The 16450-nt window shown below is 40.3% G+C and overlaps 1 protein-coding gene across 8 annotated transcripts in view; it reads left to right on the top strand.

Annotated features, from left to right (window-relative positions):
• Positions 1 to 16450, top strand: part of Unc13b (unc-13 homolog B) — a 192465-nt gene that overhangs the window by 144117 nt on the left and 31898 nt on the right. For 5 of the 8 annotated variants that reach the window (XM_005004086.4, XM_063225805.1, XM_063225801.1 and 2 more), the window contains one exon: positions 13068 to 13114. In XM_005004086.4, coding sequence (XP_005004143.1) covers positions 13068 to 13114 — 47 coding nt within the window. Of the gene's footprint in view, positions 1 to 10581; positions 10605 to 13067; positions 13115 to 16450 lie in introns of all 8 variants that reach the window. The other 3 variants (XM_063225784.1, XM_063225787.1, XM_063225780.1) reach the window with 1 other exon arrangement.

Genomic DNA, 16450 nt, shown 5'->3' with positions numbered 1-16450 from the left:
CAAAAAGTACCTTTTCAAAAGATAGAGAAACAACTGGGCAGAAGTAGTAGTTTGCAGCTGGAGGACTTTAGGACACTGAGTTATAAAGTAAGTGTGGGAACAGGAAGATAGAGTCGGGGTGAGGCATGTTTGCTCATGGACCCAAGAAGACCAAGGCAAGACTCCTGTGTTGCATTTCAAAATTATTATCCCTAACTTTCTTATGATAAGATTTTCATTTCTTCAACAGTTGATGGGGTTTCTGTGTCCCGACTCGTCATCTTCTAGTCTTGGCCTTGCCAACACAGAGCCTTATTTTTGATTCAGGAGCCAGGAGCTGCTTAGGGTGGCGATGCTGCACTGAGGCCCAGTTTAGCTTCCGTGGTCTTAGTCCCTTGCTTCCTTCTCCAGCAGAGGCTGCTTAAGTGAGAACTGAAGAAATGGAAAGTGTTTTCACTACAGGAAACGAGAGAACGTATTTCTAGGTGTCATGGAGATATGTAGCTTTAAGTTTCTTCTCCCAATCAAAATTAAATTTATCCAAAGAGCATATGCTATATTCATCAGCTTTAAATGTAAGTGGGGTTGTCCCCTTTTGCATATAACCTGGTTAGTTTTCTAAAGCAAAGCTAAAATTACGAAGCATATTGTATTGGCAGAGGTGTGAGGAAACAGGCCCTCTCACAGTGCAGGCGGGATGGGACTATGGCTTGGGGTAACTGCTGAGGAGAGCGACTGGCAGAATTTATCAACATTCCAAATACACACACCTTTGGAGCTCTCAGCTCACTTTCAGATATGAACCCTGCAGGTACATTTTCACATGAAGTACTTCTTGTGGTTGAGCATTTCATTACATGGACATTTCATTTTTACAGGAGTTGTTGGTCATTTTGAAAATTGGTACTACTGCTTTTTGGCTCTCATCACCAATGGTGCTGTGAACATGTAGGTGCACCTTTTTGTGTGGATATACACTTTCTATTTCCTTGAGAATTGGTGGGCCGTGTGCTAACTGTTTAATATTTGAAGAGCCACCAGACTGTTTTCCAAGATGGTTCTACTGTTACACATTCCTACAAGCAACATGTGAGGAATCTCATTTCTCCATGTCACGAGCGGCACTTAAAATCTGCTTTTGATGGTAACACTCTAGTGGGTATGAAGTGGTGGCTCATCGTGGTTTTGATTGCATGTCCATAGTTACAGTGAACATATTCTCACATGCTTATTGGCCATTTTAATGTTTCCTTAGGGTAATATCTTTTCAAATCCTTTATGCAAGATAAATTGAGTTTATCTTTTTGTTGTTAGGAGTTCTTTATATATTCTGGGTATAAATGTCTTATCTAATATACTATTTGTAAATATTTTCTCTGATCTTATGGGTCATCTTTTTTACTTTCTTGATTTTGTCCTTGAAAATGTAAAAGTTTTTTATTGTTTTAAATTTGCTGTGATAAAATACATATAGCATAAAACTTACAGTTTTAGCCAAGTGTAAGTATAGAGTCCAAGGCATAAGCTTCGTTTACATTACTGTAAAATCACCATGACCATTTACGTCTGCGACTTTTCATCTTTTTCCACTGAAACACTGTACCCATTACACACTGACTGCCCATTTTGTTGTCCCCACCTCCCAGTTTCTGACATCCACCATTCTACTTTTGGTCTCTGTGACATAAATTGGACTGCTCTGAGGGGCTGGGGATTTAGCTCAGCGGCATAAGCGCCTGACTTGCAAGCAGGCAGTCATGAGTTCGATCCCTGGTACCGATAAAAACAAAAAAGATCAAAAAAAAAAAAATTGGACTGCTCTGATACCTCGTATAAGCAGAATCATATGTGTCCATTTGTGACTGACTTCACTTAGCATAATGTCCTCAGGGTTTACCCATGTTGAAACATGTGTCAGAATTCCTTTTAAAGGCTAAATAGTATTCCGCTGTATTTGTGTATTGCATTTCACTCATCCATTCATCAGCGAACAGTAAGGTAGCTCCCACTTTCCACCATTGTAGGTAATCTGCTATGAAAACAGTTGTACAAATATCTATTGAATCCTCTATTTTCATTTCTTTGGGGTACATGCCGAGAAGTAGAATTGCTGTGTCATAAGTGTTCTTAATTTTTTGAGGGTTCACCATATTGTTTCCCGCAGTAGTTGCATAGTTTTATATTTCTACCAATAATGTGCAAGAGTTTCAGTTTTTTCATATACTCTCTAACATTTGTTTTTGCTTCTTGAATAATAGTTATCATAATTAGTATGAAGTAGAGCACAAAAGTTTTGAATTTTTGTTTTGATTTTTGGGGTACAGTCTTGTTATATAGTTCAGGCTGGCCTTGAACTCACTATGTACCCCAAGCAGGCCTCAAACTCATGGTGATTCCTGTCTCAGCCTCTCTGAGTGCTGGGATGATAGGTGTGCACCACCATGCCCCGTTTTAAATTTTTTAAAATTAGTATATGTTTGAAATATAAGTACGTTTATCTTGGGGAGTTGCTCGATATACATATTGCATGTTAGCTGTTTTTACTGTACCCTTTCTACCCTCCACTTTGTTTCCCATCTCCGCAGAATCCACTTCCCTGTTTCTTACTATCTCTATTATTTTTATTCTTTTCATTACCTACATTTTGTGCCTCTCATGTTAAAGAAACCATGTAACATTTAATATTCTATGTTTGGTTTGTTTCACTTACTATTATGGTTTCAAGATATATTCATTTTTCTACAAATGACTCAAATTTTTCCTTCCTTGTGACTGAGATAGACAGGTAAATAGATAGATCACGTTTTCTTTGTTCACCCGTTGATGGCCATGTAGGCCACTTCGGCAGTGTGAGTCGTGCTGCTCTGAATATAGGTGTGCATGTGTCGCTGTAATGTGATCGCTTTAACTCTTTTGGGAAGACACCCAGCAGAGGAATAGCTGGGTCAAATGGGATTTCTGTTTTTAGTATTCTGAAGACTTCTATGTGTGCTGATTTTCATAGTGGTGGCTCTGGTTTACATACCCAGTGACGGTAGAGCAGGGATCTTTTTCCCCATAGTGTCACCAGCATTTGTTTTTTTAAAGTCCTCGATGAGAACCATTTCTTGCTGGAGTAAATGGAATCTCAGTGGGGTTTTTGTTTGTTTGTTTGATTTTTTTTTTTTGGTGCTGGGAATTGACCCTCATTTTTGTTTTGATTTGTATTTTAATAGCCAAAGGTTTTTTGGCTTTTATTTATTTATTTATTTATTTTTTTATTTAAGGAGAAAAGAAAAGAAAGAAAAAAAAAACAGTGAAGGGGTACAAGTTATACAGATTTACAGAAGAAAAAAATGCGCAGTAGGAAATCACTAGTTAATGGATTACATATTGCCATCTTAGAAATAATTGTTCAAGTCACAAAATTAAAGCCTGTAGAGTGGACATTCCAACAATGATACTGCAAACAGTTCCGTTCAATGATCCAATAAAACTCTGCGATATCATTTTCTATCTTATACATTTAAATATACATGCAGTTATATAGTTTAGAGCACTTTCTTTTCCTCTCTTTTGTACAGTGACTATTACACATTTTGGGTTTCATTGCTCCCACGGTTCTTATTGCTTTTTTGGAAGAGAGTAAAACCAAATGTGACATAACAGAACAGAATCAGTCAAGTCAAGGTTTTTTGGCTTTTAAAAAAAACCTATTTTTGATTTACTTACTTTCTGTTCATACTTTTATTTTTGGAGACTGGGTCTCACTATATAGTTCAGCTGGACTTGAATTCACTATATGTCCAAGGTGGGCCTTGAACTCATGGCAATCCTGCTATTCATTTCATTGACCGTTTTTTAATTGAGTCTTTTATTTGGGAGGATCTAATTTTTTTAGTTCTTTTTATATTCCAGATATTAGTCCTTGGAGGGGTAATTAGCAAAGTTTTTTCTCATTCTTTAGGTTGTATCTTCATTCTATTGGTTGTTTTCTTTGCTATGCAGAAGTTTTAAAATTTTGATATATTCCATTTGTTGATTCTTGTTACTATTTCTTGTGCAGTTGAGGTTCTACTCAGAAAATCCTTGCCTATGCATGTCTTTAAAGAGTTTTACCTATTTTTCCCTCCATCAGAATCTTTGTTTTTATATCTAGGTTTAGATTCATTTTTGAATTTAGTGCAGCATGAGAGATACAGTTTTAGATTAATTCTTCAGTATTAACCAGTTTTCTTAGTGCAGTTTGTTAAAGAGGAAACCTTTTTCTCCTTGGTCAAAAATCAAATGACTTACAAGTACTTGCGGTTGTTTCTGCATCTTCTGCCCTGTTCCATTGGTTAACACATCTGCTTCTCTGTCAGTACCGTGCTGTTTGCATTACTGAGCTTTACAGTATAACTTGAAGTCTGAGATTGCGATGCCTCTTCTTTTCTCTTATTGCTTATGATTGCCTTGGCTATTCTGGGTTTCTTGTACTTCCATGTAAATTTTAGAATTATTTCTTCTAGTTCTTCTAGTTTCTTCAGTGAAGAATGCTGTTGGTATTTTGATTGGAATAGTATTAAATCTGTATATCATTTTTATTTATTTGTTGTTTTTATTGTGAATTTATTTATTTATTTTTGGTACCAGGAATTGAACCCAGGACCTTGTGCTTGCCAAGTGGTGCTGTATAACTGAGCTACATCCCCAGCTCTAAAACATTTTTATAATATGGCTATTTTATCAGTATCAATAATAGGAGATGTCTTTCCATTTTTTAATGTCCTCTTCGATCTCTTTTTTTTTTTTTTTTCAGAGTGCTACAGTTTTCATTATAGAGGTCTTTTACTTCCTTGGTTAGGTTAATTCATAGGTATTTAATTTTTTTCAAAGCTATTGTGAGTGGGGTTATTTTCCTGATTTCTTGGTGGATTCCTGATTTCATTTTTCTCACAACATCCCGTCCATTAGTAAATCTTCTCCTTTTACATTTAAAAACTATCCTGAATTTTACCACTACCTACCACTAATCCTTGTCTGAGCCCTCATTTTCTCTCACCCAGATTATCAAAGCAGGCTAATGGGTTTCCCTGAGTCTCTATTTCTCTACAGTCTGTTTCCGTGCATTAATCCTTAGATAACATAAGTCAGTTCATATCATTTTTCTTCTCAAAACTTTCCTGACATTTTCTGTCTCACACAGAATGAAAACCAAAGTTCTTCTGGGGCCCTATTTGAACTGGCTCTTAATTGCAAACTTGCTGTTATATCTGAAATATTTTTCTCTTAGAACTTTGGTTTCTCTTTTACTTTCCTTCAGGTCTCTGTTTTGATGTCTTTTTATGAAGGAGTCTCCCTCTTATAAACTTTAACAGAATTTTAGTTGCAGCTCTTAACACCATCACTGGGGCATTTTTTCCCCTTATGTGAACTTTTTATCCCAGCTTCTACCACCTGTGACACAGTGAGTGTTTACTTCCTTAAGTGAGCAGATTTTGGAACCAGAATGCCTGTTTTAAATTTTGGCTTTGCCACTTGTGAGTTTGGACAAGTTTTTTAACCTCCATAATTGTCACCATAGTCAACAAAAAGTGGAAATAATATTTATCCAGCATAATTTTGTGAGAAATAGACGAGCTTCCTCTAATAAAATGCCCAATACACAGCAAGTGTTTGACTAGTGCCTCTGTGGTCGCCATCTTCCTTCACATCATGTACTCGACAGCGGGGCTCCTCCTCCTGGAATAACAGCTGCCAGAAAACACAGAGTGTTTATTTACTGCTGCATCACAGCAACAAGGAGACTACCTGCATGTGATCAATTCTTGATCTTTGCTGAGGAACAAATCATTGCTGTGACCTGGGAGGTAGCTGTTCTTACCTGCTTATTATAGGTAAGGAACATAGGTGCAAAAATGTTGGGCACCGCACATCTTTTGACTCTCTATTTCTGTGGAGTTAATTAAAGTTTCATTCAGTCCCAGTATGGTGATTGAACCCAGGGTTTTGCATTAAGCCCTATCCCCACACGTTTTTATTTTGAGACAGAATCTTGCTAAGTTGCCCAGGTTAGGTTTGAACTTGAGATCCTTCTGCCTCAGCCTTCTAGAGTGCCGGGATTAGATGTGTGCACTATTTCCCCCAGCATTAAGATTGTTTTTTTGGGTGTACTGGTGGGAGTGGAGGTGAGGAAGTGTGTCATTTTCTCATAAAATGGACTGTAGAAAAGTGAGATCATTTTGGGGGCCAGTGATTTTCTTGCAAAGTAATTGTCCTATAGACATTAAACTGAAAAATAGATCTGAGTAGCGAAATCCTAAGGCTAAAAGAAGCACAATAAATAAGATTAATAAGTTTGATTCTTAACATGAAAAGATTTTTTGTTTATGTTTGTTCATTGGGTGGGATAAACCAGAGTTAGGAGACAACATCCATGGGATCTAGAAAATGGTGCAGACTACTGAGAGACATATCTTCTCTGGTCCTGGGGAAGAGATACCTTCCAAGTTCTGAAATTATAGGTCTCTTTACTGTATACAAATGCGAGGAGGTGTCCTGAGCTCCCAGGGTACTATCGTGAAATCTTACAGTGCTTGTTCTCAAGAAGTTCAGATGGCCAGGTACAGCGAGTGATGCAGGCTTGGAGCCCCAGCTACGTGGGAGGCTGAGGCAAGAGAATCACTTGAGGCTGGGAGTTTAAGGCCAACCTGGACAATACAGTAAGGCTGTGTCTTGGCAGGAGAAGGAGAAGTTACAGAAACTTTGCTCATAAGCTTTTAAGAAGTTTACAAGTCTCCAGAAGTATGAAGAGTTTATCCAGACAACTGTAATGAAAATAATACTGACAACATGCTGTCATAGAGGAACGGTGGGCACCAGGGTGGAGAGACACTGACTTCCACCTATGGGAAGAAGGTAATAAGGAAGTTTCACAAAGGCATTATGAATTAAGTCTTAAGGAATATGTTCTGGCCCACCCAGATGTAGAGGAGGGGAGATATTTAGAGTTTCAGATAAATGATGGGCAAGAGTTTAATAAGACTTGAATATATAACACATGAAAAGGAGGAGAAGAAAAGTTATAATGGTAGGGAAAGTACAGTGTATGAGCCCTTTATGGAAAACCATGCAGGTACAATAAAATACAAATGGAAAGGATGCTGGGAGAGGTTAACTAACTCTTGCTTGGGTGGGCATTGATGAAGACCTCCCAAACTGTGGTTTGACCATAGACCATAGGTGCTGATGGGCCCATAGGTGCAAGGTGCTGTTGCAGACTAATGGACCAGAATGAATCAATACAGAAAGGCTGGAGTGCCTGACCTCTTTGGGAAACAAGGCATTTAAGCGATGGGAAGCTGGTGTGAGATCAGGGTGGAGAATTTGAGTTGGGAACAGATCATAGAGACTGTCTTGTCACCTTACTGAATTTTATTCTGTAGTCATTTTAGAACAGAAGAATTCAATCAAAATAACTTGGACATGATGTGTAAACTGTATTTAGGGTAGTGGAGGAGGAAAGAAGCATTTCTGGTTTGAGTCATAGGGTTAAAATGTGCCTGGCCTGCCTGCCTGATTGGTCGATGCATGGTACTCTGTGAGAGTAAACCTAGGGTCTTGCACGTGTTAGGCAAGCACTCTGTAACTGAGCTGCATCCTTAGCCCTTTGTATCTCATTTTGAGTCAGAGTCTTTCTTGCTAAATTGCCAGGTGAGGCTCAAACTTGTGATCTTTCTGCCTTTGCCTTTGGAGTAACGGACTATGGGCATGCACATTATGCATGGCTTTCCCTGATTTTCTTGTTGAAAGGAACAGAGAGTGGGGTATGGATTTGGAAGAGACATGTCCTCGTTTCACTCACTCACTTTAATAGAGCTGCACTGTGTGAAGAATTCCTAGTCCTGAGTTCATGCATCTGGCAAGACAGGTGACCCACCGAGTCATAAGAAATAGTTGAAGATATTTGAAACTTGTTAGTTTCTTGCTTTCACATTCCTCCTTTGATATTAAATCAGTGGTTCGTTAAAAAGGAGGGAGAAGCTGGGAGTGGTGCACACATTTGACGTAATCTCAGTGCTGAAGAACCTGAAGCAGGAAAATCGTGAGTTCAAGGCTGCCCTATCCTGCAAAGCAAGACCTTCCTCTAATGAATGCATGAATGAATGAATGAATATTGGGGGAGTGCTGAGGTGGAGAAAGCTGATGGGCCCAAGCGGATGGACTAGTGTTTAGCTCTCATTGATGCTGGAGGAATTCACACAGTGCCAGAGGCTTCCACTCACAGAGAAACATTAAGAATGATGAAGGTTTCAAGAGCATGTTTAGCATCTTGTTTTCAACTACCCGCTACCTGTTGCACTGCTATAACATGTAACTTCAACTGAAAAACTGCCAAGGAGAATTTCAGATGATTACAGGGAAAATGTAAACTACCAAGTGACAAGAGAAAGTAGGAGCCAGGCATGGTGATGCACATCTATAATCCTAGCTACTCAGGAGGCTGAGGCAGAATTGAAAATTTGAGACTGACCTGGCAACTTAGGAAAACTGTTTTAAAATTATAAAAATGGTTGGGGATGTAGCTCACCATTCCTTGGGTTCAGTCCCTAGTATGACCAAAAATATAAGATAAAACAAAAATTTAAAAAATAAGTAGAAGAGGTGAAAGTAAACCAGTGGAATATGACTCACCTTTGCAACCCCAGTCAACATGAGTCATGGAGAGCACTTTTTACCATCTAGCAGTATTCGTTTGCTGCTGTCGTTCCTGTAGGGGCCACCTGTGTTAATCTGGAGTGATTCTAGAGACTTTGGTTGAAGGAAATTTAATCTAGGGTGGGTTGGGTGAACTATTCTCTTGCCCCAGTGGGCTGATAGATTTTGTTTCCTTCATCTCTTCGTTTCTTGTGTCTGCAGCAGCCACTGAGCAGTTAATGATAAATGTTCAGGCAGAATGAGGAGGTAGCACACTTAAGTAGGACTGTTCTAGTCTGTTTGCTTTGTTTCCTGTGCTGTTGGAGTGTTATCCCATTCTGGTAGTTTCCAAATATAGTGTACACCATCATTGCTATTCTAAGTTATTGCTGAATATGATGCCTAGGATAGAAATAAGACAAGAGCACTTCACATTAATTATCACCAGAAATCTGCCCAAGGTCTGGACAGTGGGACAAGAAGGACAGGCCATCAACCAGAGCCTTGTGGGGCTTCCAGTTGGTTAACATCCAGGCAGGACCTGCTGGAGACAGAACAAAATGGACACATCTGGAAAAAATTCTCTAGTATTTGTTCCTCTAGCGTAACTACCCTCTGCAGGTTGCTTATAAGGGGCCCATAACCCCATTATCAGGAAACTTAAGAACAATTCAAAAACAGGTAACAAGAGCACTCTGAACACTGCAGAACCTGTTTCTGCAACTTTGCTCACGCTAGAATCCAAACCTTTGCAGAGTTAGAGCTTTGGTTATCTCCATTTTCAAATTGCACTCTAGAGCTTTTTCATAAGTGTGCCCATGTTACAGTTTCTGCTTTGCTTGAGTAGAAATGACACAGGACTAGCAAAAAATCTGTAAGTCTTAATATTTCTGCTTTCCATAGAACAGGAGGACTGTAGTCTAGCCATAGATGGCATAGAAGACAGCGTAGTCTCTAGTGACTAGAAAAGACTCTAGACTATTCATTTCCTGTAGTGGCTCGCTTGGGTTCTTCTGAAAGTGTCCGCTGCTTTTGGAAGAATGGCTCTGGGATTGTAGCCATGATTTCATCATCCACATCATTGTGACTTCTGTTGGGACAGCAACCAGTTGATGCTCCAGGGTCTCTACACATTCAGCATCCTGGTCCTGGCCTTAGCTCCAGGTTCTGTCTTGGCCTAACTTAAAGTCTGAGAACACAAGCAGGGGCTCACTGAACAAATGCATAGCCGAGCCTGCACTGCAGAAATGGAAAGCGTCTTTGGGATTTGAGGACTGCCCCAGATCCAGAGTAGATTCATGAGACTGCTATGGAAAGCTCATGCTGTGCTCAGCAGCTTGGGCAGTCTGTTGGAGTGGCCATTGGTGACAAACATGATCTTGTAGCCCAGCAGCTCAGATCCTGGGTGGAGTCCATTTTGAAAAGGTGGGGAAGGACAAATGGAATCCCTAGGCAGACTTTGTCTTCTGGTTTATGTTCATTTTAAAATCAGAGGCCAATAGATGACCATATTAATGTTTTTGGTTGGATCATTGAACACAACTGTTTGCAGTCTCACCGTTTGAATGTCCACTTTGTATGCTTTGATACTGTGACTTGAGCAACTATCTGTAAGATGATTAACTGGTGATTTCTTACTGTTTTTTTTATTTGTAGTTCTGTATTACTTGTACCCATACACCGCTTTGTTTTGTTTTGTTTTTTCTCTTTTTCCTTTTAAATAAAATAAAAAATAAAAATAAAATAAAATCAAAGGCCATCAAATATGGGTAGTAAGAATTCTAGGAGCCAGTCAGCTGGACTTTGTTGCATCCAGTGGCCCTCTTCCACTCCTCCATGTCTCTTGGGGTTAGCTGGCATTTTTCATTGTGTTCACTACTGTAGGACTTAATCTACTAACATTTTTTTGCCCCCTTTTTCTTCCTGCTCTTTTTCTGCTTGCAGAAGGAAAGCGAGAAGCCCTTCAGGTTGTCCCTCTGGCCCTTTGGGCCCTTTCTATTGTCTGTTCTCTATGCTGTTTTATGAGCACTGTGTGTGTGTGCGTGCGCACGAGTGTGATCGCATGATCTGTACTTCTGAGCTGTGGCTCATGCAGATAGTCTGGTTTTCCAGAAGGAGGTCTGTACGCATGTTCCGTGCTTTGTGTGCTCCTGCCAGCATCCCTGGAGCACAGTATGAGAACATATGCTGGCCAGCATGAGCACACAAGTGATGCAGCATGTGTGTGCTTACATTGTGCTAGTCTGGCTCCTGCAGACAAGCTGCCCTCCTCTTCTCCTTGTCTGAACAGTGTGTGTCCATTTTTAACACGTTGCTGCAGATGCTGGCCTATGCTGTAACCCCTGGCTGAGCCCAGCATGTGTGCATACTTTTTTTGTTGTTTTGTTTTTTGGTAGTGGGGATCAAACTCAGACTGCGGGCTTGCAAGGCAGGCGCTTATGCCATTGAGCTAAATCCCCAGCCTCGCATACTTGTGTTTAAGAGAGAGTAGGAGTTGCCACAGGCATTTTGTGCCTCTTATTTGGGGTGCTAAGTGTGAAGGTGCTTTGTGGTTGTGGGCAGGCTTCCTCAACACTCTGTGGGCAGGAGCTTCAGTAGACCTGTTGTGTGGTCCTCTAAACCTTGTGAGTGCATGGGACCCCATATACTCTGTATGCACTGACTTGAATTCACTGCAAGTTTCTTCACCTGTGATTTGGACCCTCGTGAGCACTGTGAATCCTTCTCACATGGGTTTGTGTATGTGCTCTGAAGCCACACACAGAATTCCTGCTCACTTTGTGTTTCCTTCAGGTGCAAGGTGTGTCAGTGAATATACTTCCTGTAAACGCTTTGTCTGGACTTTTTCCCACTCCCTGTCCTCTTTGGTGTGCTATGCGTGCATGCTCTGTGCTGCTGCAGACTGCTGCCCCTCCAAGCATGATCTAGGTCTGGTTCCAAAGACTTCTTGTGACTTTGTTTTCTTAAACTCAGTAGTTTCTGGCAAATACATCATTCTGGGAATTAAAAAGGAAATAAGAGCCTGCTCATTGCAGTAGCTGTTTCCAAAGGGAAGATCATTTCTGGTTGGTAGAATCTGAAGGTATAATGAAAGGCTCCCTTGTCCCTGCCTCTAAGCAATTTTAGGAGACTTGTAGTTTCTCTATTATTTCCTGCCTACTGTTGTTTCTTTGGTTATACCCATTGTCTTTTGTTTCAAACTCTCCTGATATCTTTTGGGCCTGATCTCCCATCACCACTGTCATCCTATCCCTCAGAACCAGAATAGGAGACAGAGGTGGAGTAAAGGTGTGGACAGAAGCAGAGAGTTTGGCTTAAAGCATAGACAGCCCAGGAGGGTCTCACTAAGGAGGGCCTTAAATCCAAAGCTGACCTGAGCTTACTGCTGACCCGGTGTAACATTTGCTTATTTTTTTTGTCACCTGTCAGCCCTGTCCTGCCTCCCCATTCTTTTCCTTCTTGCCTCCTTCTGTCCATACCTTCTCTCACCTTTAGCTGTCCTGCAACGGGTCCAAAGCTGAGAACATTACTTCTGCCTCCTTTCTAGAGCTCTTTGTTCTAGGAAGTTGTTGACGATGGAAGAGAAAACAGGAATGAGATGCCACAGACCTGCTGGCTCTAGGTTTCTTGTGTCTAAAAAGCATGTGGCATTGATTCCCTGGAGAGTGCTAGCAGCTTTGGGGCTCTCTCTTTGCATTGCTTAAGCCATTGCTTGTTTTTTTTTTTTTGTTTTTTTTTTTTTTTTTTTCTTTTTGTGCAGAAATCTTAAAAGTTTTAAAGTGTTCCTTGTTTGTCTTACTTGATACCTCAGTTTTGAACTTCACATGCTGGAGCCTATGAAATTCACCAGAATAATAAAACAAGTGTCATTTGCCCTGGGCTTTCCTTATATCAAGCTTATCAGAAGTAGGGAAGGCACTCATGTGTATACTCATGTGGGTGAGCTGGGGTTTTAGGAACCCAGGCTATGTCAAATCACAAGCTGAGGTATGATTCAGAAGGACCAGGTCTGCTTCTGAGTAACCAGAGAAGCTTAGGAATATCGCAGGAGATGTGACTCCACATGAAATTGCCCATTTGTTTAGTGAGGGATGAAATCTAAGAGTCCTTCTACTAGGCTTGGCTTACTGCGTTCTGTACCAGTGTCTCCTAAAAGGGACGTGGGACTCTGGCAACAGTCACACTTTCAGTGAATGCTCAGCCTTAGGACTCCGTGAGCTTGACTTTACATCCTTTCTATTCACTGGGGGAATAGAAACAAGCACTGCTTATTTTAACGCATGCTTACTGCCTTGGATGGCAGGGTGTTAGTGCAGGTATCAGGCTGGCTGTGTCACCTCGTGGTCACTGTGACCTACACTGCTCACTGCCAGCTGGTGGATAGTCTTCCATATTCCTCAGCATCTAATTTTTTCTCTCTCTTTTTAAAGATTTCAGATGATGGCAACACCTCTCTGCCTCAGTGGCTCCCAGAAGGGTGAGTGCTTCCTAGAATCCAAAATTTCTATTTTTTTCCTGTCTCTGTGCTTAGCTTTTCCCTTGGGAACAGGGAGGAAGGTTCAAAGCTGGATCCTGGGAAGGAAGAATTTCCACTCTAGGTTGGTTGGTTCTCTGGGAATTTTTTAGAGACAGAAAAAAGCCTTGCCAAGTGGTTCCCCACGACAGGGAGAAAGCTTTGGGGTCTCCCATCCTGCTCTCATAATTTCTGATCCATGGCAACATGGTGATAGTGTACTTATGTAGAAGAATGAGGGGATTAGAAAAATCTTTTCTACCTATTTACCTGTGTTTGGGGCCATTTCCTTTCTGTTTCACTGTCAATGGTGATTAGATTACTCCCTGGGTTTAGTCCTGCCACAGCTGCTGTGAGTCACCAACTTACTCCATTTCACTGTAGTCAGACCTAAGTGGGACCCCTTCTGGGCTTTGTGTGCGCTGTCTGGCCTCTTGTCTGGGAATTTCAGACCCGTGTGATTGCACCACGGAGTCATTTTAGGCTGCTCAACTGCTGCCTGTAACTGACTAGGAGAAGGATAAGTGTCTCCTCAGGTAAAGCGCCCACACACACCCTGCCAATTAGCACTCTGACTTTTCTTCTTCCTTTGTCCTACAAAGATTCTAACATAAGAAATCTCAGGTGACATGTGCCTATAATCCTAACACATGCCTATAATCTGGAAGGCTGAGGCAGGAGGATCAGAAGTTTGAGCACAGCCTGGGAAACGACAATTTAATAGGACCCTGCCTCAAAAATATTAAAAAGAGCCGGGTATGTAGCTCAGTATAAAGGCCTGGGTTTCAGTCTCCATTCTGAGGGAAAAAAAGAGGGAAGGAGAGAAGAGAGGAAAGAAGAGAAGAAAAGAGAAAACATTTCCAGTAGCTACTTTCTCTCATTCATGGCCAGGGGAAAAGATCAGATCATAGAATTCTCCCTCTCCCTCTCCCTCTCCCTCTCCCTCTCCCTCTCCCTCTCCCTCTCCCTCTCCCTCTCCCTCTCCCTCTCCCTCTCCCTCTCCTTCTGTGTGTGTGTGTGTGTATGTGTGTGTGTGTGTGTGTGAGAGAGAGAGAGAGAGAGAGAGAGACAGAGACAGAGACAGAGAGACGCAGAGCGAGTTTAGGGACTAAACCCAGGACCTTTTGCACACTCTGTAAGCTCTCTGTCTCTGAGCTGTGCTCCTCAGTGTACTACCATACTTTACATGCTGCTTTTTTTACTAATGGTTTTTTTTTTTTTTTTTTAATTTTTATTTAAGGAGAAAAGAAAAAAAAAGCAGGGAAAGGGTACAAGTTATACAGATTTACAGAAAAAAAATGAACAGTAGGAAATCACTAGTTAATGGATTACATATTGTCATCTTAGAAATAATTGTTCAAGTCACAAAATTAGAGCTTGTAAAGTGGACATTCCATCAATGATACTGCAAACAGTTCTGTTCATTGATCCAATAAAACTCTGTGATATCATTTTCTATCTTATACACTTAAATATACATGCAGTTATATAGTTTGGAGCACTTTCTTTTCTTCTCTTTTGTACCATGACTATTTCACATTTTGGGTTTCATTGCTCCCACGGTTCTTATTACTTTTTTGGAAGAGAGTAAAACCAAATGTGACATAACAGAACAGAATCGGTCAAGTCAAAAGGGTGGACATAATAGATAATGTAAAAACATAATACAAGGTGATCAACAATGGTTACCATAATGCCTCCCGCTATCTCTAATAGAATTGCCTATATCATTAGTTATAATACAATTGAACAAAACAGTAAAGAACAAAACCGACAAAACCAAAACATTGGAGACATTGTAGGTCTTCAAAAGTAGACAAAAGTCAACAAGAATGGGCGTCATAATGAATCTCATTATCTTCACAGCTGATGCCTAAACTTTCGAACCTGATACTATCCAGCAAAACAGAATAGGGGAACATCAGTTAAAAACCAGATGGTGAGAGTAATACAGGGCTTTAAATCAAGGTAATGAAAAGTCAAAGTGGGTTACTATAATATATCCTGCTATTTTTTTCCTTTAATTAAAAGGATGAAGATAAAAAAGTAAATAATGGAGTGGAGATTGAGATAAAAGAGGGCATAACAACGAAACAGCGCAGATCAAAACATAACCATTTAAGCAGAATAGTGTTTCACCACCAGATAATCCTAACCTAAAAGTTTTTTTAATCAAAGGTCCATCATGAGCTACCCTTCTTTTTTAGAGGATCATTTATATTGCAAAATCCTTCCTGGCTTTCATGGTACATATCGTAGTTTTTAGAATTGGCTACAAACTTGGAACTTTTTTCTTCCAACAGTTATAAAATATACACGTCAGTGGAACATATCCAAACTATTTTTAAATGGAGTTATGCACAAGTTTTCTAAATAATTCTTTTTTGTCTCCTCACTTTCCTTCAGCTTAATCCTTGGAACCTGTAACAAGTATAGAGCTTCCTTAGGCCTGGCAACCATGTTAAAGATAGAGTCCATTGCTATACTCATGGTTAGCTTCTTAAAAATTAGCATGTTGAGCTGACCATTGTAGCTCCTGGCCTTGACCTAATTTGTGACTCCATTGTTTACCTATATTGCTGGAAATATCTACTTAGTCTTCTGGGATTTCTCTTCCAATCATCTCTGTCAGCTTTTCCCATCTTGCTTCTCTCATTAAAACTAAATGCATGAGTTCTTTTCATTGAGGCTCAGAGTTTTGGCATCCAAAAGGCTAGAGAGCTTTTCTACCTATCTACCTCATTTTATAGAAGTGACACCAAGGCCCAAAGAGAGGAAGGAATGTTAGCAGAAGACACAACAGGATTTAATAAAAGTGGACCTAAAATGTAGATTATTTCATTGTAATGATGATATTCTTTGGGATGACACCTTGATTTTTTTTTATGGCATACCATTACAGAAACAAAGCCACACAACAATAAAATTAATAAGTATGGTAAAGGTATAAAAGTTTCAGGAATCTCCAGTTACTTTAGCTATAATTTTTTTTCTGGTCTTGGTTGATATGTCCACAGTATTAGGCCAGATTCTCAGAGTCCTTTTGCTATTTTATTTTTCCAAATGGTCTTTCCCAATACCCACTCCATCACATCTCCTCTGCCCCCCGCCTTGATTATGAGGGCTTCTGTCTCCTCAAAGACCCTTCTCTGCAGGAAGCTTGGTTAGATAAACTGGTAACCGGTTTGTTCCTGGACAGAGAAAGCCTCGTATATGTTGTTGTCTGCTAGTCTTGTTCGTCTAGGCTGTAGGCTCTTGCTGTAGAGCCGTTCCAGCAGGCTCTGTTCTGCCAGGACATGC

Source organism: Cavia porcellus, unplaced genomic scaffold (genome assembly GCF_034190915.1).
Source record: "Cavia porcellus strain 051 isolate PalLab524CR breed Dunkin Hartley unplaced genomic scaffold, mCavPor4.1 scaffold_1, whole genome shotgun sequence".
Taxonomy (NCBI): Eukaryota; Metazoa; Chordata; class Mammalia; order Rodentia; family Caviidae; genus Cavia; species Cavia porcellus.
This window is presented reverse-complemented; position numbering and strand designations above follow the sequence as displayed.